The 23,077-nt window shown below is 41.9% G+C and overlaps 1 protein-coding gene across 2 annotated transcripts in view; it reads left to right on the plus strand.

Annotated features, from left to right (window-relative positions):
• The first annotated feature begins 9,362 nt into the window (after positions 1 to 9,362).
• Positions 9,363 to 23,077, plus strand: part of CLSTN2 (calsyntenin 2) — a 676,166-nt gene continuing 662,451 nt past the window's right edge. For both annotated transcript variants that reach the window (XM_026649976.2, XM_026649975.2), the window contains exon 1: positions 9,363 to 9,594. In XM_026649976.2, the coding sequence (XP_026505761.1) occupies positions 9,528 to 9,594 (67 nt within the window). In that variant the 5' untranslated portion in view covers positions 9,363 to 9,527. The remainder of the gene's footprint in view (positions 9,595 to 23,077) is intronic.

The following is a 23,077-nucleotide window of genomic DNA, read 5'->3' on the forward strand; positions in this document are numbered from 1 at the left end:
AGGGGGGCCTGGAGTATAGTACACAATGACCAGCTTCATGGATGGTGTGCTCCTCTGCAAATTCCCCAAGGCTGATAGAATTTTCCTGCAAATATTACTCCTGTCCTTTTAAGGATCTTGCAAGCTACATTCCTTTCTAACATGCACCAAAGGACCATGGTGGACAACTATTTCTTCACCCCTAAAGATCTAACATCCACATTCCCACAAGGAATATTGCTCTTGTTTAACATCCAGGTACAATTATTAGGGGAACATCACAAACTTACATGGGCCTGAGGTCAGCAACCTGGTGGCAATATTTTCCACATGCGATGCAGAAAGTGAGGCCTCCTGGCAAAAGGAACTTGGATGATCAGTTGATTCAAACTGAACCCAACAAAGTCTGAGCTGACATTACATGGAAGAGGGAAATTCTTTGAGGAACTGGAGAACTCCACCACCTTGCCCTCAGACAATGGCATCTGCCCTCCAGTAGCTAGGACAGTTTGCAACCTTAGGTGTCGTGCTGGAATCAGTAGTCTTCCTAGGCACTCAAGCAGTGGCAGTCACCAAAAGTGTCACCTTCTAATTTCAGCTGGAAAGAAGCTTCTGCCTATCCTTTAAAGTGATGACATGGCCAGAGAAGTCCATGTGTCTGTCACCTTCTGGCCAAACTGTTGTAACTGACTCTACCAAAGTCTAGACAAAATGTTCACAAAGATGCTACTGGTACAGCACAGCTAAAAGTAAAAGAGTGGTCCATCTCATAATTTGATGAGCAGAAGAGAGCATAATATACTGCTGCTCAGTAACCTGCATTGGCTTTCTGTTCCCTGTCTGACCCAATTCGAGGTTCTGGTGCTGACCTACAAACTTTTTAAAGAGGTAGGATCACAATATCTCAAGGACTGACTCATGCCTGTGGACCCACTATCATAGTGCTGCAGGCATCTACCACCTTACAATTAACCTAAGTGTAAAGAGACAAGAGGCCCAGTTGTAAACACAAGGGAGTTGGAAGAAGAGCCTTATTCTAGAGCCGTGCCTTCTGTGAATACACTCCATCAGAAAGAATCTCACCCTTGCCATCTTTGCATTATGCTGAAAAACTCATATCTTCAGTGAAGCATTCCCCAAAGGAAAAAAACAGAAGAAAATTCAGCAACATGCTCCAAAACAGAAGCCAGCTATTAAACCAAAGAGCAAGGTAGAGAATTGCCGGTTCCTTCCAGACAGCTGCCATTGTTTTTTTAACAACCTATACACAGTGCCTAGATGTCATAACAGGCATTTTAGAAATGCTGATGGATTTTACAACCTGGAAAAATAGGTATTATTTTTGGTTCACATTTTTGAAAATGGAAACATTGGGCCACAGGCAAAAAAGATTAATCAGTGCCCCATGTATTTATCCCTATTCTTTTATGTCGTGCCCATAAAATTTAGATCCAGTGTCAAAATGAAAATTCTTTGCTTCATTTGCTAGTTTCCTTGTGCTAGACTGACAATCTCATCAGTGTCATGAAAAAAAACAACAACCTGCACCTCTGATTTCTAATTAAATTATGTGAAAATGATGACTTAATGAAAGGCCCAACACAGATGACATCTTACAAAGATAATCAGCTCTTTGTCATTTTCAAGGCATCTCACCACTGAAAATGAAAAGGCAGGCAATCTAGCAGGTGATACCTCATTAGTCAACATTGAAATCCATACTGAGAATTTTATTTTTTAATTATGAATAAAAACAATTATATAGACTAAAGCAGTCACTAAGTAGTATTCAGTAGACCATTTGGAAGGTATTTGCTTCCACTGCATTTTTGGGTGAAACACATAAACTCTTTGGCAATTAATGGCACCACTACGTAACTCCACTGGGAAGAATACTTTCCATAGCTAAATTTTCAGGGGAATTTAGGTAGGTAGAATGTAATTATCCAAACAGATATTTGGCCAGAACATTGTATTCTTGTAGAACATGCCATAGGATCTTTAATTAGCAATAGTTGTCAGGACTTCAGTGTCATAATTCATATAAAAGAAGGCACTTCCAGCAGCACAACCATAGTGGGTCATTAATGACTCATACCTTCTACTGAATCACCATCTCCATTTCCTGCAGCGCACACAGATGTTCCTTGAAGATCTCCATCAAAGGACCTTTTATCTGATTAAGTGAGATTAAAATACAGCTGGCATCATTTTATTCAGTGATCTCGCTTCTAAAAAATAAGGGGTGTAATGAATTAAGGACGCACACTTCTCTTGAAATAAAAAATATAGCTACTTTAGGGGCACCCTTTGAAACTACTTCTTTTTGTTGCTCTGGCATCTGATGTCCTTGGCACAAGGTGTCACCTATTCCTAGCAAAGAGAGAAGGTATCAGCTTTGACCTGTGAAGATCTACTGACCTGGGAAAAGTACTTAAAGCCCCTCCCAATAAACCACTTATGTGGGAATCAGTGCAAAGCACCTGTTTCCTCTGGTAAGATCCTGCAACTGGGGAGATAAGGACAAGCACCCCAGCCCCACTCTCAAGACACGATCCAACTTGGAGGTTGATAGAAACAAGTGCCTGTCTCCTCAGGAAATCCCACAACCTGGGGTTTTGGGCAGAAGCTCTTTCAACAACCTAAACTAGGAGTACATGTCAGGTAGAAGCCCCCTCAAATACCCTCTCCCTCTCATCCGAACTGTCCCCGCAAAACATTCCCAGTCTGGTGAACAGAGGAGAAATAACCCTGTTTGTGCACATGCACATGCGCTTGTGCGCACGCACACGCACACACTCACATTCCTCGCAGCTTGATGAACAGGGGGAAAACACTAGTGGCCTGCTAAAGAGATACACTGATGAGGAAGCAGGGTGGAAAATCACAGAAAAAAATCACTGCCCAATCATCTTCAAGAGGCCTGGAAATGAGGGCTGGCTTCAAGAAAGAATAAACAGCAGATTTCAGTTTAAAAGCTCCCAAACCTCCTCTCTTTCCCATCAAGTGCCTCTGCTGCTATGGGAGTAGAGAGGAAACAGTGCTAGGTCTGACCCTGAGGATCTGGGATCTCTTTCTGAGCAGGGTACCTCTTCCAGCAAACAGGAAATTTGGAGTGGGTGGGGAGAGCTTATCCATGGATCCCCCAAGCTGGAAGTCTCTACAGGTGTTTTTTTCCTGCCCCCTCCGCCTCCCACTCCGCTGCCACTCTTTAAAGCTCAAATTTAGGAAAGCACATAAGTGCATGCTTATGTCCATCCTTAGTTAAGAAAACACCTAAGCATATCCTTAATTTTAAGCACATGCTTAAATATAGAGATGTGCTTTTCTGAATAGGGATGTTTCCTGAGCTAGGGCCTAAAGCAGCAGCAGCAGCCTGTTTTCTATTTTCATCAACAAGTTGCCTAGAATAATTGGGTAAGTGCTTTTTGTTTGGAAATTGATATAATTAATTGATTGGTGCTGACTTCTTCTGCCGATGATATCAAAAGCAAGAACAGTAATGGAAGAGGGCCTTCTTTCTAAATCCAGGAAGAAAAAATTGATTGGGGAAGACACAAAATGAGGGCACAAAAAATAAAATTAATAACCAAAATAATGGCTGTTCTTCATCTCCAAGATTAATCTCAAAGTGGATAACAAGATGTGATCAACAATACCTGTTAAAATTAATGAGACTGTCAAAAGCAAAGAAACTCAACGTTAAGGCTGTGGTTGAAAATTTCAAAGCCAGGGACTTAGCCATCTTTCATTAATTTTAATAGGAGAGGTGTGGTGTGAGTAAGTTCCCTGGTACACCTTCAGAAATTTCCTTAACTCAGAAAGTCCTTAATTCACACCATAAAATGAAGAACAAGTCCATGAAATATTGGCAGCCTTAACTTAAAATGTTTTAGCTATTTTGCTGTAAATTAGAGGCTTACTGTTCTTTAAGCAGATAGAGATTCTCCCTACCCCCAGTAGAGGTTCATCTTTTGTTTTAAAAATGTTTCCGGAAGATTATAAAATGTGTATTTATTCAGGTAGTTCATTAAATAATTGATCTTAAATAAAACAAGTTTTTTCTTGTATTTAATAACACGTTAGGAATTGCGGAATATATAGGAAGAAATGTTTATATTTATGCTCATTGCTCAAGCCAATGTCTGTCAGATCCTATTCGATAGCCATGTTATTTATTTATTAAAAGCTATTGACCCGGATAAATCTCTTGAGTCATTTATGCTCTACTACATGTAGCCATGTTCCTGGTGGTAGCACTGGCAGAGCACTACATCATTCTGTTCAGTTCCTCTAATATCCACTGCATATTTAAAAAGCATAGAGCGTAAGAGAAAATAATTTGGAAGATATTGGGCCTAATGCAGCCTGGTTGGAAGTAAGTGAAAATGAAGTCAATGCTATTGCATCTGCTTATAGCAGAGGTGAATTGGGCTCACAGATAAAAAGCAAATGACTACATATGACTGGCAGGTACACTTTCTACCGTATTGCTTGGGAATAGGGGGGAAAGAGAGAAAATGATATTTCAATTTCTTCTAGAGGTGGATAATGATTGGTGCTATTATACAATTATTATAATAGATGTCAAATATTAAAATGAATACATCATAATGCTATATTTTAAGCCTGTTTTCTTCCTTATAGGAACACCTACACTATGCAACATCTATTCTACTTTCTATAGCAGTGGTGGGCAACCTGCGGCCCACAGGCCACACGTGGCCCGTCAGGGTAATCTGCTGGTGGGCCTCAAGACAGTTTGTTTACATTGACCGTCCACAGGCATGATCGCTCACAGCTCCCAGTGGCTGCAGTTCACTGTTCCCAGCCTCCCATTGGCTGGGAATGGCGAACCGCGGCCACGGGGAGCTGCGGGCAGCCGTGTCTGCAGATGGTCAATGTAAACAAACTGTCTCACAGCCCCCAGTGGATTACCCTGACAGGCCACAGGTTGTCCACCACTGTTCTATAGGCTCTTATACTGCCCTAATCACTGGAGTATCTGAGCACCTTCTCATAGTGCATTAAGCAATGTTGTCTAATATCTGTCATGCATGGATCGTTCTGTCTCTCATCTTCTCCCCATATGGTCACATTTAGGTTGCTATGTTGCTTTTTTATTTTAAATTACATGCTGTTATTATTTAATATTTATTTGTATTGTGCCTAAATGCACCAGTCAGATCATGGTCCCCTTGAGCTAGATCCTGTATGAACACACAGCAATAGTCAATCTGCCCAAGAAAGAGCAAGTAGCCAAAGACCTAGATTCTGCCATGAGCACTACTTGAGTAAACCTCGATGGAGCTCATTGCAGCATCAAGCTTGCACCTGAGATAGAGGCATACACGTTTATTTATTGAAATATTGTATATTAAGGATGAAGTGGCTTTTTAAAATGTTGAGTTAAGGTTCTTTCTTACGGTTCCTTGTATTTTTAATGTTTGCCTTTTTTATTAGCAGAGTTCAAATCCTTAACTCCTTGCTAACAATATTTTGTGCTTGAATATATATACTATATATAAAGCCTGTTTAAATTGTCACTTATGGAAGTCTATTGTTGACTTTATTTAGGAAAAATGATAATCATGATGTCTCAAACCTATAAGTATATAAGAGGATGGTAATAAAGTAAAGTTGATCTTGACCTTGGAGCCACCTAAATCTATACAGCAGACTCTCTATCCCTAAGGGCAAATCCCTTCCTCCAACATCTATCCTGAATCCACTACTGGGAAAATTATGATAAAAATAAGCTTTAGATCTCCTGGCACCAATGGAACTTTGTGACTGTCACTGATGTAGACCCGTGTCAATAATTACCAGTAAATGCAAGACTATGACCTTTTCCCCTTATTTTATAATTTCCATTTCACCAGAGCAATAATATATGTTAGGCCAAAGTTTTTGTTTTTTGTTTTGTACTTCTCTGTGTGAGGGTTATTGCTCTTCTTGGGTGGTAAAAGGCATGTTGACTGCAGGAGCCTCAAATGGGAAATAATCCCTCAGAAATGACCTGCCTGGGAGCAAATCCTACATTTACATAATATGATGGTTGTGACACAAACCAAGATAAGGAAAAAAATTCAGAGTTCTAGCGGACACTCCTTAAATCATGCCATTATTAGATATAAGCATGCAGGTGTGAGTAAAAGACGTGTGGCACAATTCTTTGCTGACTTACACCCTAGGAAAGGCTGTGGAAATTAATGAGGATGCCATGCTGCTGATCAGCACAAAATCTGGCTCCTAACGACAGTTTTAACTTTCAATTTCCATACTGGTGCCACCTCATTAACATTATTTAAATACATTTTTTTCATCACGGAACACCTTGGCTTGCTATGCATGGAAGTAATGTATATGAGAGCTGTCACAACAGATCATAGGACTCATAGTCTTTAATGTAAATAGATCATTAGCATCAGGTAAATGGGAAGAACAGTCTTGCAGCTAAGGCACCAAATATGGGTTCAATTTCTAGGTCTGCCACAGACTTCCTTATGTAGCCTTGGACAAGTCACTTAATCTGTACTTCAGATCCCCATCTGTTAAGTTTGTTTGAATAGGGGCTGTGTCCTACCGTGCATTTGTGCAGTGCTTACAACAATGGGGCCCATCTCTTGGTTAGGGTCTCTATATACTACTGTAACATAAACAACAACCAAGGTAAATACACATTAAGACTTTTTTTAAATAAGTTTTTTTCAGTGATACTTTCCTCACAGTTTATCTGATTCATTAGGTGAAACAAAACAAAGGGTATTTAGATATATATATTCATTTTGTGTGCTGTTTATCCAAAAATCATATTCATATTTTTTGGAAAAAAGTGGAATGTTTACATTAGACTTCTTGTGATGCTCCTTGCAGCATAAATCTATTTTTTTAGTTTGTAGGTCATTGACCCTGTAGATGTTATCTGTTCCTTCTGTGCCTTTGTAGTCTGTTGAGTCAGTTTGACTACTGAAAATGCACATATGGGGGGGACATTTTCAGGAAGATACACAGAGATTTGCCATGTGATTCCCATTAATGTTAACAGGTATCACACAGGCAAACCTCTCTGCATCACACTTATATTTACTTCTAAGGGATGGATGGATGGGTGATAAGCACTACAGTGCATCTTTTAAAAATCAGCAGCAGTGTATATGGCTGATTTTACAAGATAGGGATTGATGTGCTCCCAGTTGGGTATCAGAAAGCATGATCAAGTCTTATAGCATGTACCAAAAGCCCTTATGACGTATTTGTAGGAAAACCTTACTATGCATACAGAACAGTCTATTTTGAAACAGTTAACACTTCAGGGACTAAGGGGTTTACTCCAACCTAATAGTAGTAGAGTGGCTTACCACAGCCTAATTCCCTGTCATAGTTCTTTTTTTCAATAAAAGATGAGAGACAAATAAATATTGGTAAAAATGAATTTTCCCTAGACCCAGGTCTTTCCTGTCAAATTACTTTACTGCTTTTTTCCTCCTTAAATCATCTCTCTCCTTTTTCTACCCCCACAATGGAGATTAGAAGGGAACCGTTGCCCTAACTCACTAGATATAATAGCCAAAGGCAGCAGTAGAATAACAATTCATCCCATATCTGTATAAATAGTTTAGGAAAGGTTTGTGTGGGATGGAATGGAATGGTGAAGTGTGTGGTTCTATCTTCCCCTGATAAGCAGTAGGTTCTGTAGTGGAAGGTTTCAACCAAGGATGTGGAACCCTCCTGTACTCTATCTTCTTGGATGTGCAGGAATAGGAGGAGGAAGGGGAAGGAGAAAAGGGTTTGGAATACTGTATTCTATCTAGTGAAGGAATCAAGTTGTCATAGAGGGTTGGGGTTTTTTTTGTGGGGGTAGGGAGGGGTGAAAGAAGGGACAAAGAACCTCCCCCTATAGCATGAGACCCCTCCACCCTATATCCCTAGGCCCCATATTTTCCCCATCCTCGTCTCATAAATCACTCTGTCTTCTCCCAAGCCCCCGCTTCTTCCCTCCTATGTTGCCTCTCCCCCTACTTTCCAGCTCCCCTCTCTCCTTGTCATCCTGTTTTCCCCCAAACACTCCTCTTTCTGACCAGGTCCATTCCCATTTTATCTCATTCTTTCCTCCTCTGTAACTCCATTCTCCCTCTCTTCCCTGAAAGCAGCCCAGAGGCTGATTCTACAGCCCAGTGGTTGTGGCGGAGCTGTTGGAGTCTTAGGTTCAAGTAGCTTCCCAGCTATTCTCCCCCATTCCAGCAGTGTACCTTGGCTATTCTAGAGCAGGTCTCATTCCCTGAAAGCAGCCCAGTTATCCCACCCCCAAATCTCACATTTTATTTCCATACCCAGCTATCCCTCACTATTTATTTACTCCTGCAGGATCCCCTGTTGTTCTCTGCCTTCTTATATTGCTCTAGCCCCTAGGTCTCTTCATCCATGATGGTCCTCCTTGTTCTGTGACATGAAATCCCACTTTTGTTTCTTGATCCCCTACCAGATGTGCTCTGGGTTCCCACTCTTCCCTCTTTGCTCTGCCTCTCAGATCTCCTTGTCCCCACTCCTCTTTTTCTTGCTTCTGTAGCTCCCTTCCCACAAGGTCCCCATGTCTCTCCCTCCCCTGAGGGGAGTAGGGGTAGGAAGGGAAGGGCTGGGAAGGCTTTTATATCCTTTGTTCCAGTGTGTGTATGGGGGGGGGAATGGGGAGAGAATAAGGTAGGGGAGGAGAGTGGGACAGGTTTGGACTCCTCCCACTCTCTATTCTATCCTCTGTCCCATCCTTGTATGGGCGTCTGGGTGTCGAGAGGGGCTTGGACTGGAGCCCTCGTCTATCCGTTTTACCCCCTACTCTGCTGTGTGTGTGTGTGTGTGTGTGTGTGTAAAGGGCACAGGTGCGAAGGGTTCCGTCTCTGCTGCACTCTGTTCCATTCCCCAGATGTGTCTGCCTTTGGAACCCCACTGCTCTCTCTGCTCCAGCCCCAAGCCTCTTAACCTGGGGGCTGGTGATGGAAATGGCAGGGGGAGTCTGGAACCCTGCTGCTCTCTCTACTTCAGCCCCAGACCGGTTCTCCTGGCGGCTGATGGTGGAAGTGGCAAGGGGAGTCTGGAACCCTGCTGCTCTCTCTGCTCCAGCTCCCGGTGTGGGTAAGCGCGCGGAAGGGTGGACCCCGGCTGTCTCTGCGCTTCACCTCCGGCTCTCCCCTCCGCTGTGTGTGTGCAGGGCTCCGGGCTAGAACGTGGCCCTCTCACCCTGTGCTGTTCTCGCTCGCTCTCTGCTCATGAATATTAATGAATCTCCTCCCTGTGACGTGGCAGCAGTCCCGGGGTGAAAGCTGGCGCTGCTCTGGTCCTGCCAGTGAGGCTGTGAATGACTGAGCAGCAAGCGAGGAAGCAGCCGTCGCCGCAGCAGCAGCCCACCACCCCCAGCACTGCTCGCACCTGGAGGCTGCTCACGGGAGAGGCGGGCGGAAGGAGCCGAGGGGAGCCCCCAGCAGCCCAGCGTTTGGTGGCGCTCACGTCTGGGCAGGAACCGAGAGTCCCCACCTGCCTGGAGCAGCCCGGAGATGCTGAGGCTGCGCTGGGAGTCGGCGCTGCTCCTGCTGGGGGTCGGGAGCCTCCTGGCCGCTAAAGGTGGGTAGCGCGGCGAAGTTTCCCGGCAGCCTGCCGGGGCTGGGGGATGCCCTGCCGGCCGCGCGCGGGGAAGGTGACACTTGGCTGCCCTGACCTCCGTGCCTGCGGCGTGGGGAGCGCCCAGGATCCGGCAAAAAGCGGACACAAGTTTGGGGGCTCGCGGCGGCAGCCAGGCGTGCCGGGAGAGAGAGCCCGGTACAGCTGGGCGGTCGCCCTCCTGCTCGAAGGAGCTCAGGTCGCTAGGGTGGCTCGGAGGGGGGCAGCTGGGCTAATAATGCCGCGCACATGCCCCCCCCCCCAAAAAAAATCCTCACGTTGCTTGTGCATGGTGTGAAGTCAGTGCGGGTGTGGGGAGCGACCCACCGCCGAGGGGACGCCGCGGAAAGTTGGAGACACAAGGAGCCGCTGGGGCGCTGGGCTTGGCTTAGCCTGGGGTGGGGGGGTGTTCACCGGCTCTCCGGCATGTGCGGTTGAGGGGCTCTGGCTCTGCAGGAAGAGTCTGTTGGCCTCGGGTCGTTTGCTCCAAGGGGAGAGGTCGGAGACCAAGCCACTAGCCCGGGAGCCAGACCGGAGCAAAAAGCTTACTCACGTGACTGAGCTACCCACCGCCTGCTTACAGTGAATCCCGAGTGAGTGGGGCTGGCGTTACACGGCACCGGGGGGAGGACAGGTTGCTGGGTGCGCAGGAGAGCTGGGACAATTTTTGAATAACTTGTTGACGCCAACTTTTTTTTTTTTTTTTTTTTTGGACAAGATAAACATCCATGGGGGTGGAGGGTGTGTGTGTGAGATGGAGGAAGTGACAAATGAAAGGATGTCAGGCTGATTTCTGCTGAGATTTACCGCGACTTTCCGATTACCGTTCCGGTTTGGAGATCACGATTGCATCTATTAGCTAAAAAGACAAAGTCGTATTTAGGGATCTCAAATACGTCGGGATGTCTCCTGGTTCAAAGTAAACAAACTGTCAGGGCTGACTGGGACACTGAAAGGAAAGTGTGTGTTTTAGGGTGTGTGTGGGGAAGGTAGTAACAATCACTTCTTCTGGGAAGCTGTCTAGCATCAAATCGCTGGGACCACCCCAAATTAACTCGGTCTGCTCCCTCTTTTTATCCCGTTGTTATAATTAAATATAGATTGTGGGAGGGTTATTTAGATTTATCCTTCAATAACCTCAGCTTTTATGTTGGTTCGGCAACCGTTTGCTGCTGCTCATTTGACACTTATGGATTGTTTTGGCCCATTAAAAATAATCTGATTTTTCTTCCTGACATGGTTCTCTTGCAGTTCTGCTTCTTTTCACTCTTACAAAGAGATTCAGAACAGAAGTTTTGAGGTCTTTAGCTTTAGTTTACTTTCAGATCATTTAAAAGTGATTTAATTACTGTATTCATGTCAGAAATCCTGTTGTTTGTATTATTTTTGTGGGGGGCTCTTCGGTTGTAATTTAGCCACCTGACTCAGGTAAATTTCAAGGAACATTGTATTCAATATGGAACTAATTCTTTCTGGGAAAAGATTCAGATTGCTTGGGGAAAAAATGTAAATGATTCTCTCAATATACAGAAATAGAGGCACCCGAACCTAGTACATATAAAGGGACTTGCTACTTCTATTTCATATTCAATATATGTATTTGTGAAGTTTGATAATCAATAAGGGGATGTATTTTAATGCAAGGATATATCTCCCTTCTTCTCTTTACCTACTTAGCATAAACTTTTAGCAATAACTACCTCTTGTTGTAGATCTTTTATTCTGGCAAATATGCCAGCTTTTGTTTCTTCTTAGGCGTCTTTTACAATGTTGTAGCCAGTTCAACAGACTGGCACATCTGAATTCTATATTTCTGTTAAGAGTTCTACTTTCCATTTAACCACTGGAGGGCTGCAAAGAGCACTTTTGGACTGCAATAATTAAAAAAAAAATAGATGTTTAATACTTGATTAAAAATACTAATGACACTTTTTTTTGTCATGGCCTGCATTGTCCTCTACTACTTTGCATCCAGACTTGTATTTAAAATCTGATATAATCTGTGGGTAAAATACCAGACAGTAAAGTGTCATAGTCACATGTAATGCATCTAGTATCTGATATACTTCTCTCTTTAGACTCTGGTTTTCATTTCCATCAATAGAGGGGAAAGATAAAGGTTGTGTGGATGAGAAAGAAGAAAGCACCATGAATTTCTTAATATATTTCTATACATGAGGAGGATTTGGAGTCAAAAGGCAGTTATGTGCACATAGTTGAAAGGCTTGTTAGTGCTTCAAACTTAAAGCTATTTGGTAGCTTGAAGCTGAATGCTTTCTTGTTTGAGGCACTAGTAAGATGTCATGTACTTTGTACACAGCTTGTATGCCTTTTGTGATTGTGCATCTTGCTGTAGGGGGTAGCACAGACAATCTATGACCATTATTCAGAGTTTCTCCATAGCTCAACTATTCTAGTGGCACAGTGCCCACATTTTTAGATTAAAACACAAAAGGTTTTGAGGTGAGAGAGGAGATCATTGAAATCAGCAGCCCTTCTCCTGTTCATTCAGTAAGACTAATGGATGCTACTTTTTGGGTTATTTGGAGCTGCATGCATACAGTTGAGTTGTTGCTAAATTCTCCACAGTGTCTGGAAGATGCAGGATCTGTTCCCTAATCTGTGAATCCTTCAAATGTTAGCACTTAGTGCCTAGGAAGGGTTTTTCAGTACATTTTAACACACAGGCACACAAGTAGGAACAAATAAAAATCTAATGCCATTTCACTTTCTCCCTCTGCCTCCCACAAATCTGTGCATAAGGCAGATCATTAAAATTATTTATCTAATTTTAATATTTGGTTGTTGAAATGCTCAGTCAAGCTTAATAAAAGATCCAGAATATCTTGTGGGATCTCACCAGTTGCACTGTTGGAATCCAACTCTTATTTGGAATCTGTGAGCAACATAAACACCACTTTAATCCTATTTTAAGTACAGCAGCAAGCATCTCAGTGATCTAAATAACAGGGAACATTTGATACAAAATTTAATTAGTTATATGTGCAAAACTTGTTGCCTTAGTCATACAGGACACTTCCAAATCAATGGAACATTGAGTCCCACTTGGCAAATGCATTATGTGGCTACATCTGATATGACTGCCAGCAACATGAAAACAGCAAAACCAAAGGGACAGATACTTCATATTTTGCTTCCAACAAAGGCATAAGCCTGAACTCTCCCCCCCACCTCCCCAACAAAAATGTTTGAGAATTTCATAGGAAGATAGATATCTAAATACTCAGATGAATGAACTTGAGTTCCTGGTATTAAATGAGGATATTCATATAATAAGCACCACAGAAACTTGGTGGAATGATGATGATAAATGGGGCATGGTACACAATATATAGAAATGCCAGAGTATGCTCATGCTGGGAGGAGGGGGAGGGCGTAGCACTATAGGTGGAAGAAAGCATAGAGTCAAATATCATACAAATCTTAAATGAATCAGATTGTACTCCAGAATCTCTATAGGTAGACATTCCATGCTTGAATATTAAGAATATAGGAGTAGGAATATACTACCGACCACCTGATCAAGATGGTGATTGTGTAATGCTCAGGGATATTAGCAAGGTTACAAAAACAGACAACCCAATAATGGGGATTTCAGCCATCCCCATATTAACTGGGAACATGTCACCTCAGGATGGGGTGCAGAGATAAAATACCTAGACATCATAAATGACTTCATCTTGGATAGGCTAGTGTTGGAACTCACAAGGGGAGAGGCAATTCTTGATTTAACCTAAATGGAGCACAGGATCTGGTTCAAGAGATGAATATAGTTGAACTGCTCAGTAGTAGTGACCATAACATAATTAAATTTAACGTTCTTATAGGGAGGAAAATACCAAAGAAACCTACCACAGTAGCATTAACTTCAAAAAGTAGGACTACACAAAAATGAGGAAGCTAGTTATACGGAAATTAAAAGGAACAGTCACAAGAGTGAAATGTCTGCAAGCTGAATGGAAACTCTAAAATCATGGTAATAGAGGCTCACACTAAATGTATACCTCAATTAAAAAAAACAAAACAGTAAGAGGACCAAAAAACCACCACTATGGCTAAACAACAGAGTAGAAGAAGTGGTTAGAGGCAAAATGACATCCTTTAAAAATTGGAAGTCCAATCCTATTGAGGAAAATAGAAAGGCACACAAACTCTGGCAAGTAAAGTGTAAAGGCAAGCCTAAATAGAATTTGAAGAGTAACTAGAAACTAACAGCAAAAATAATTTTAAGTACATCAGAAGAAGGAAGCCTGCCAAAACAATCATTGAAACCACCAGATGATCAAGGTGCTAATGGAGCTCCCGAGGAAGACAAGGCTGTTTCAGAGAAGCTAAATGAATTCTTTGCATCAGTCTTCACTGCAGAGGATGTGAGGGAATTTTCCACACCTGAGCCATTCTTTTTAGGTGATAAATATGAGGAACTGTCCCAGGTTGAGGTGTCAGTGGAGGAGGTTTTGGAACAAATTGATAAATTAAGCAGTAATAAGTCACCAGAACCAGATGATATTCACCCAAGAGTTCTGAAGGAACTCAAATATGAAATTGCAGAACTAGTAACTGTGGTGTGTAACCTATTGCTTAAATCAGCCTCTGTAGCAGATGACTGGAGGATAGCTAATGTGATACTGATTTTTAAAAAAGGCTCTGGAGGCGATCTTGGCAATTACAGGCTGGTAAGCCTAAATTCAGTACCAGACAAATTGGTTGAAATGACAGTAAAGAGCAGAATTATCAGACCACATAGACGAACATGATATGCTGGGGAAGAGTCCACATGGGAAAGGGAAATTATGCCTCACCAATCTACTAGAATCTTTTGAGGTGGGTCAGCAAGCATGTGGACAAAAATGAGCCAGTGGATATAGGGGGCTGGGACTTTTTGAAAGCCTTTGACAAGGTCCCACCCCAAAGGCTCTTAAGCAAAGTAAGCTGTCATGGGATTGGAAGGAAGGTCCTTTCATGGATCAGTAACTAGTTAAATGATAGGAAACAAAGGGTAGGAATAAATTGTCAGTTTTCCTAGTGGAGAGAGGTAAACAGCAGTGTCCTCCAGAGGTCTGTACTGGGACCGGTCAGGTTCAATATATTCATAAATGATCTGGAAAAGAGGGCAAATAGTGAGGTGGTGAAGTTTGCAGATGATACAAAACTACTCAAGATAGTTAAGTCCAAAGCAGACTGTGAAGAGTTACAAAGGGATCTCACAAAATTGGGTGAATGGGCAACGGAATGGTAGATGAAATTCCATGTTGATAAGTGCAAAGTAATGCACATGGCAAAATATGATCCCAACTATACATATTAAGTATTGGTGTCTAAAGTAACTGTTTCTGCTCAAGAAAGAATCTTGGAGTCATTATGGCTAGTTCCCTGAAAGCATTTGCTCAATGTGCAGCAGCAGTCAGGGACACAACTTCATGCTCTTGGTGTCCCATAACTTCTGACTGCCAGAAACTGAGACTGGACGACAGGGGTTGGATCACTTGATAATTTTCATGTTCTGGCCATTCCCTTTGAAGCATCTGGCACTGGCCACTGCTGGTAGACACAATACTGGGCTAGATGGACCATTGGTCTGACCCAGTATGGTCGTTCTTGTGTTCTTATCCTAATTTCTGAATTAGTCAATATTTGTACAGTGCTATGAATATGTTGACATGATTATTTAGAAACTGTGGGTTCTACACAACTCTAGATGTTATTGTACTAGGTAATGGTGAAACTTTCTCTTACCATACAAATTCAAAGTACAAATGCATATGCGAAACAGAAACATCCTTTCTTTTTCTCCATCCAAAGTACATTAGAAGCAGCATTGGTACAGCAATTAACTCAGAGGCCTGGGAGTCAACCAAGCTTGTTTCTATTCCTGATGCTGCCATTGATTTGCCTAGGGCAAGTCATATAAATGCTCCTTGCCTCCGTTTCTCCATTAGTAAAATGGGGATAAGAATATTTTATAAAGTGAATTGAGATCTCTGGAGGAAAAGGTGGCTATAAAAGCAAATTTATATGTCAAAGATTAAAAGATGTGTATAATTCAGATACCGTGTATGTTAGGATAGTGAAATGATTGAGAATTCTCAGAAAACAAATCAGAGTATTTGATGCTACTTCCATTGTTTAGATATTTCAATATAAATGGCTCTTATGACAGCATTTAATTTAGTATGATATAGAAGGAGTTAATTTCTCTGAGCCTGGCTAGATTTGATGCTGCTTATTCTGATTCAGTTTACATGATACCCATTTCATACCTATATCATTCCTATTGCATACATTGGAAGATAATCACAGCCAAGAACCAGTGCTTCATGCTTTTGTTCAAGCCTTTCAAAGCACTTTACAAACATATACTAGGAATGAAGTATTGCTCTCCCTCCTGTCACCAGCCATTGTTGGTTGGTGTTGAATGCAGCGTGGGATCACAGCCTTGCCTTTCTTGTAATGGCGTTCCTCATGGGAGTACAAGGAAAATATTTATAGCCTGGAGAACAGCTCCTTGTCGCCTATCTCTAAATTACACGCTTGAACCTTGGTAGACTGGTTTCAGTCTTGCTTTCATCACTTTTCAAAGATCAGCTACTTGCCCCTCTGCAGAAAAGCATGGAAGTTGCATGGCAGTTGTCAGAGACAATGTCACCTTGTTTTGGTTGTTTACTGTCAGAGAAACACTTAGCTGGAAAAAAATTTATCAATGGTTAATCCTCCCTCACAACCATTAGACACTGGAATCAAAGCAGAGTGGGGAAACTAGCTCTAAGCATGTATAGCTGGTAAAGAGTAAAACACTTTGCCCTATGTTAGGACTACATCTAATTGCCTGCTTCATAGTTTCTGCAAAAAAATAAGATTCATAGTTGGTTACTGAACACCGGAGAACATATCTGATAAGAAATATTAGAGAAATCTATCCTTAATGCAGCTGACAAATTTATCTTGTAGACTTTTTCTGTATCATATGGTGAAGACATTTTTGGAATGATGCTTAAAAAAGCCTGGTTCTAGCTTTCAAAAGCCTTTCCCTTGCCCCTTTCATTATGCTGTGTATTCTTTGTCTCCTGGATTCTAACCTCCATCTCACCTTATTTGCCTCAAAGTGGTTCTTTACTGCTTTAACTATATCCAAGAGGGTTATGCTGAGAAAATGGCAAAGTATAGCTTGCCCAGCACATGCAGAGTGGCTCCGTGGAAAGGCTAACACTTCATTAACTGGAAAAAAAACTTCCCCACTGTGGTACAAAAATAGAAAAATTGAGACTAAAATGTGTTGTTTCTCTATTAAACTATTCCCCCCTCTCCTCCCTCCCTGGTAAGTATAGCTAATAATTGACTACTAACCTCCAAAATATTTTAATGCAATTTTAAAGCTGCACAATTACAGTTTAAAATAGACTAATTCTAAAGTCTCAATTACAGTGAGATTTGGCTTGAGTCAAATTCACCACTGTTGTTTGTCTCTGGAGGATTGTGAATTATGTGTAGTTTTTTAAAATGAGATTTTTACAATTTCCTTCATGCAAATTGTCCAATAGCAGCCTGAGCACAGCAGCCCTTGGGTCAGGCCAAACAGAGACTGTGAATTGTGATGTGACAAATGGGGATGAGCTTTATTCGGCATTGCTAAAAATGGCAGTGGATGCTACTGAGTATGCTCAGAAGTGACATTTCAGTCACTTAACTGAGTTATCCCTTTTGATACAATGATGTTTAAGGGTTTTGTTTTGTTTTGTTTTTAAATAAAACAAACTCAAACACAAAACAGCAACTCCAACAAAATGCTTTGGGGACAGGTAACAATAAGTAAGAAGCTGTATGTGGAAGATATGATAAAGTTTCCCAGCATTCCTGCTCAGACTAAAAATCTGACAGCTGTAAAAAGGGATCTAGGTAGCGCACATGGTGTGGGAGAGATGTCCGCAATAACTATGGTTGCAGATTACCAGTATGTGACTGTGGCAGTGTTGGGAATGAAGTAGCATCTTCTCTTCTATATACTGGAGCAGTTTACTGAAGACTGTAAACATTGCCTAGTAGTGGATACAACAACAAATTGAACAGATTGGTGATGCAGCCTTGTTCAGTTAATTGGAAAGCCTCTTGCAGTGTGGGAGTTGTGGCCTATGAGAGCAAAGGCAGCTCATTTGCTGAATGCAAATTGGAGGGTCCGTAGCAAAGATTTTAATTCCACTCTGAGTTTAAAGAAGTCCAGCTCATTTGAGAGCTTGCAGAATGCTTCCTTTCCACACACCCAAAGCTTGTGTGGTATATTGGCAAGACTGTAATAAGTACTATATAGATCCATTGACAATCTTATGATGAATGTGATCTTGGAGAAGACAATCTGTCTAGTTACTTTGATTAAGAATCTGTGAATTATGAATCAGCCCTTCAGGAGAAATCTGAGCCAGAGGATGTGGAAAGTGCAAGTCAAATAAGACAAAAATAATAAACACAAAAGGGTGGAACCCCCTCCCCCCACAAACCAAATCCACAGACCTAGGGAGAAAAAGACCAAGACTAACATCAAATAGGAAACAGCTGTTCCTGCCACCAAAAGGAAAAGGAAATGTTTTTCAGCTGAAGTTTATAGTTGGATCTCACCAGGCTTTTCTATTTCAATATGTTAGCTGTGATTCTTTAAAAATAAAATATATGTAAGTGGTTGTGATTTGGGGGAGGGGTGTCTCTAAAGTTAATAGAGGGGAGCTGTATTGGAAGACACTTAATGCCTGATCCAAAATCCATTGAAGTAAATGAAAATCAAGCTGTTTAAAGAGTTAATTTGTACAGGCAGCCCTACTTCTGGATACAGTGACATATCTGTCACTTCTAGGATGTTGTTACAAATAAAACACTTACTTCTGTAACAACATATGCATCTCTGTGCCTCTTGCTCCTTCTTGCACCACAATACTACATTATATGTATACATACAGTGTAAGCACACACAAATAATGTATAGGTGTATAGGAAATGGCCCAAATCCAAATGAAGAGTTCAATATCTATGGTGCATTCAAACATTTCATTGATTTAAGTGCTAGTCTTGGCTGTGCAAAGAATATTTGATTGGGAATGTATCAGGGGACTTATTGTTTAGATGTCTAATATTTCTTCAGAATAGTCTCTCCTACTGAAGGTATGACACTCTGCCTGCTTTTCAGTATTGCTTGGTAAATTCTAGTTAGGTAATCCAGTTTCCTCTGAATCACTATGAAACTGCAGTCTGAGGACTTGTGCTTTATATTCAGTTTTATGTTGTGGATTTTCTTTAAATATGCTAATAGTTATGGTGGACAGATAGTTGCACAGTTCATTGCTTGGCATCAAACATTGTTTGTATAGAGGTCTAACACTTGAAAGAATTGATTTTTTCTTTTTCTTTTTTGAATTGTGCATTTGCTAGATAGAAGTTGGACTAAGGAATAAAAAGGGAGCGGGAGATAGCTACTTGATTTAAATATTTAAAACATGTATGTAAAAATGAATTCCTTATACTTAGTTCAGGGGGAATTTGCTTTAAGTGGTTTATTTCTGGTTTTTGATGTACATGTTGCATCACAAGTATGCCACGTGTGGTTATATGTTGACTACAGTAGTTGGTTTGGGGGAAAGTTGCAGAAAATGCATAAACTGTTAAAATGTTGTTGATAGAATAGATTCAAAACTATGGACAATTTCATAGTGATGTTAAAATCAATAAGACATCAATAAAATGTAAAAAAAAAAAAAAAAATCCAAAAAACTAACCCCCACACAAATAACTGTTAATCTCCTGTAATTCTCAATAGCTGACGTTTTCAAAAGAGCCAAAGGGAGTTGGGTCCCAAATCTCATTGATCTTTAATGGGAATTGGGATCCTCACTAACATCAGCTTCCTTGAAAATCCCACCCCGTGTGACTGAGATATGATAAAGTCTGTCTTTAGTCTTTGTGTGTTTCTATTTGTATATTTAATAATATTTCTTTTAGTTCACCCCTTTTGTATGACCAGATCTCAAACCCTGTATCTGCTGGGGAGCAGAACCCTGCAGGGCTGGGTGACATGCCCAAGTTCTGTAGCCATGGAAGCAATTATGAATCCTAAGGGAGCATGATTAACTCCCCACCTGGGGTGGCTCCTTTCTGTTTGCAGATGTTGTGAATCTGCCCCTGACTGCCATATATGCCATTGAGGGTGCTGAGGGGTGTTGCTGAAGAGATACCACATTTCTCATTCCAGACTTGGGAGCAGAGTCAAACTCCTTTCCAGTTGAATGACAGCCAGAGTTTGAATGATTTGCTGACAGAGACACAGAAGCAGTCTGGCAACCCCTCCTCCCCCCTTTGGTCTCAGTGCAGGGAAACAGAAGCCAGGGCTGGCTCCAGGCACCAGCTTCTCAAGCAGGTGCTTGGGGCGGCCGTTCCGGACAGGGGCGGCAGTTCCAGGTATTCGGCGGCAATTCGGCGGACGGTCCCTCACTCCACCTGGGAGTGAAGGACCTCCCGCCGAGTTGCCGCCGCAGATCGCGATCGCGGCTTTTTTTAGATCGCGATCGCGGCTTTTTTTTTTTGTTTTTTGTTTTTGTTTTTGGCTGCTTGGGGCGGCCAAAACCCTGGAGCCGGCCCTGACAGAAGCTTGGGATCAGTGGAGGACTATAATTGCATGGAGTGGGGAGAATATTTGCATTGGTTCTCTCCCTAAGCACCTACATCTAACTTGCCTGAAGAATGGGTTCAGATTCCCTCTGTCCTCCTTATGCTTTGGGCCTGAACATCCTCAGCATCATTCAGACTGGTGAGCAAGTGGCATACCTGGCCAGTTGGGCTAGTACATCCCCAGTATCTTTTGAGCCATGGATCAGGAGCCAGCCTGTAATTCTGGGGAGTAAACTCTAAAGCATTTTTATGAGTTGGGTGTAATAAAGCATGTTTTGAATTTTGAACCTCCCCGTTACCCGTCCCCTGTCCGACCCCTCCCGCCCAGAACCTCCGCCCCATCCAACCGCCCCCTGCTCCCTGTCTCCTGACTGCCCCCTGGGATCCCCTGCTCCTTATCCTACCCCCTCTCTCCCCGTCTCTTACCATGCCGCTCAGAGCAGCAGGACCGACAGCCACACCACCCGAGCGCTGGCAGCACGGCGAGCTGAGGCTGTGGGGGTGAGGAGATAGCAGGGGATGGGCCGGGGGCTAGCCTCCCCGGCTGGGAGCTCAAGGGTCGGGCAGGACGGTCCCGCGGGCTGGATGTGGCCCGCAGGCCATAGTTTGCCCACCTCTGCTCTAGCTGATGTAACTGCTTTCATTAAGCCAATGGGAGAAGTTCTTGTTTTACTTTTTTCTTCCAAAAGTAGTTTTAATACGATTTGAGAACATTAAATGAAGTGTTTATTCTGTAGTTGAGCTACCTAGGTCAAGTGTAGTCATCATTAGAAGCATGGTTACAAGTTAACACAGCCTTCCTGCTGTCGCTAGTTTTGCAGCTGTTATTCCCCCCAGTTCCTTTCTGTTGCTAACTGAATGTTCTAAGAACGGTTATAAAAAAAGCAACAGTGTCATTTAATGAGATCTCATTTGTAAGTACCGGTATATTGTCCAACTGACTTTTTTTTTTTTTTTTTTATATTTCTGTTATTTTGTCCTTCTCCTTTTTTTTTTTTTTTTTTAAACAGACTACTGACCTGAGGTCACACTGTTAGTGGATTTTGATTTTTAAATCCATATGAATTGCATTTCATATATGTAAACGTTGGTATTGTAAAGTTATCTTTGTATACAGTATGGTTTTAGGATAATTAAATAAAAGTGGGACACCTCTATGAAGAATGAAAGAGCCTCATTCTTTTGCCAGTATCCCACCCCCTGACAATACCTTAATTTACAAAATTAAGTTCTCCTCAATTTGGGCTTGATCTGGTGCCTACTGCAGTCAATGAGACTCTTTCCACTGAATTCAATGAGCTTTAGAACTGACGCATATGTGGCAAATATACTTTCCAATGACCAAATTCTTAAGTGTTGCATATGCCTATGCAAGGGCCATAATAAACTTAAATGAGACTGCAAGATGGTTAGCAGAAAAAGGTGGTGTCTACCATCTTCTGTTGAGCTTTATTTGTCCCAGGGTACTGCCAGACTTAAATGTAGGACAGAATGCACCAGAGCCACAGGCAGTGATATTTATGAGGAAGCTGCATGGCAATCTTATTTAGAATAGTTTTTTTAAAGGACAGAGTTAAAATATCCCAACAACTGAAGTTGAATAGCAACATACTCACTACTGTTTTCCAATCTCAGGAAGAAGAAATAAACTTTTAAGATCGTGGTTAATACAACCTAGATCTCTTTTATTGTGAACTAAAGTACAGAGACTCTAAAACTAGCCTGATTTATGCTGAGCTGTTTTAAGAAGTCTGCATTATCCAAGTGGAGCATAAATTCTAGCTAAGATAGGAGACCCTCACATTGTACATTTGGTGTCAGAAATAGAAAAGAGCACATGGTAACGTAGTTAGGCTTTTTCAGTGGTTTTCTTCTTTAAAACCAATTTAAACAGAACAGCTGTGTATATAAAAAATGTAAAGGTCACAGTGTAACTGTTCCATTGTTTTACTGCGTTTAAAGGCATAGGCAGTTGTAGGCAGACAAATTGTTTCTGGGACTGTAAATAGTCTGAGGGGTAACAGTTCAAGACTTATTCTGGACAACATCACAGTTGTGAAAAGTTCTCTCTAGTTTAACAGGCTAACACCTTTTGGGGTGAGACTGTTTGTTTCTGCTGGAAGATTTCAGATAATGCTGACTTTTTATCAATTGAATATTTACTGCTTCAGATATTAAAAGAAGTTATATCCTGGGGCAGAGCAGTTCTGTTGTGTCAAAATTTAAGAATAAACTTTAGCTTTGGATGTAAGGAGTTCTTAGTGTGTGTAACAGGACACTCAGTGAATACTAATACAGTTATACCAATGTACTAGTTTGGAATTCCAAGATTAGGTGTGACCCTTTTTACACAGGTTTGTAAATGCTTCTTTTCAGTTCTGTTTTCTGAAGTTTATTTTAAATCAAGAAGTTAGTGTTTTATCAATAATCAGATATGAAAATGTGCATTTTAAACAATGGGTTAGATCATCAGTTGGCATAAATTTGCTTCGCCCCATGGGCTTCAGTGGAGCTATGCCAGTTTATTATACCAGCTGAAGCTCTGGCCCTGTATTCAGGGCACTGCTGATAAAGCTTTCTTGTCAGAAACTTCCAAGGCCTGGTCTACACTAACACCCCAATTCGATCTAAGGTACGCAACTTCAGCTACGTGAATAACGTAGCTGAAGTCGACATACCTTAGTTCGAATTTACCGCGGTTCAGACGCGGTCCACACGCGGCAGGCAGGCTCCCCCGTCGACTCCGCGGTACTCCTCTCGCTGAGGTGGAGTACCGCAGTCG

Source organism: Terrapene carolina, unplaced genomic scaffold (genome assembly GCF_002925995.2).
Source record: "Terrapene carolina triunguis isolate 2854851 unplaced genomic scaffold, T_m_triunguis-2.0 Scaffold88, whole genome shotgun sequence".
In the NCBI taxonomy this organism is placed as follows: Eukaryota; Metazoa; Chordata; order Testudines; family Emydidae; genus Terrapene; species Terrapene triunguis.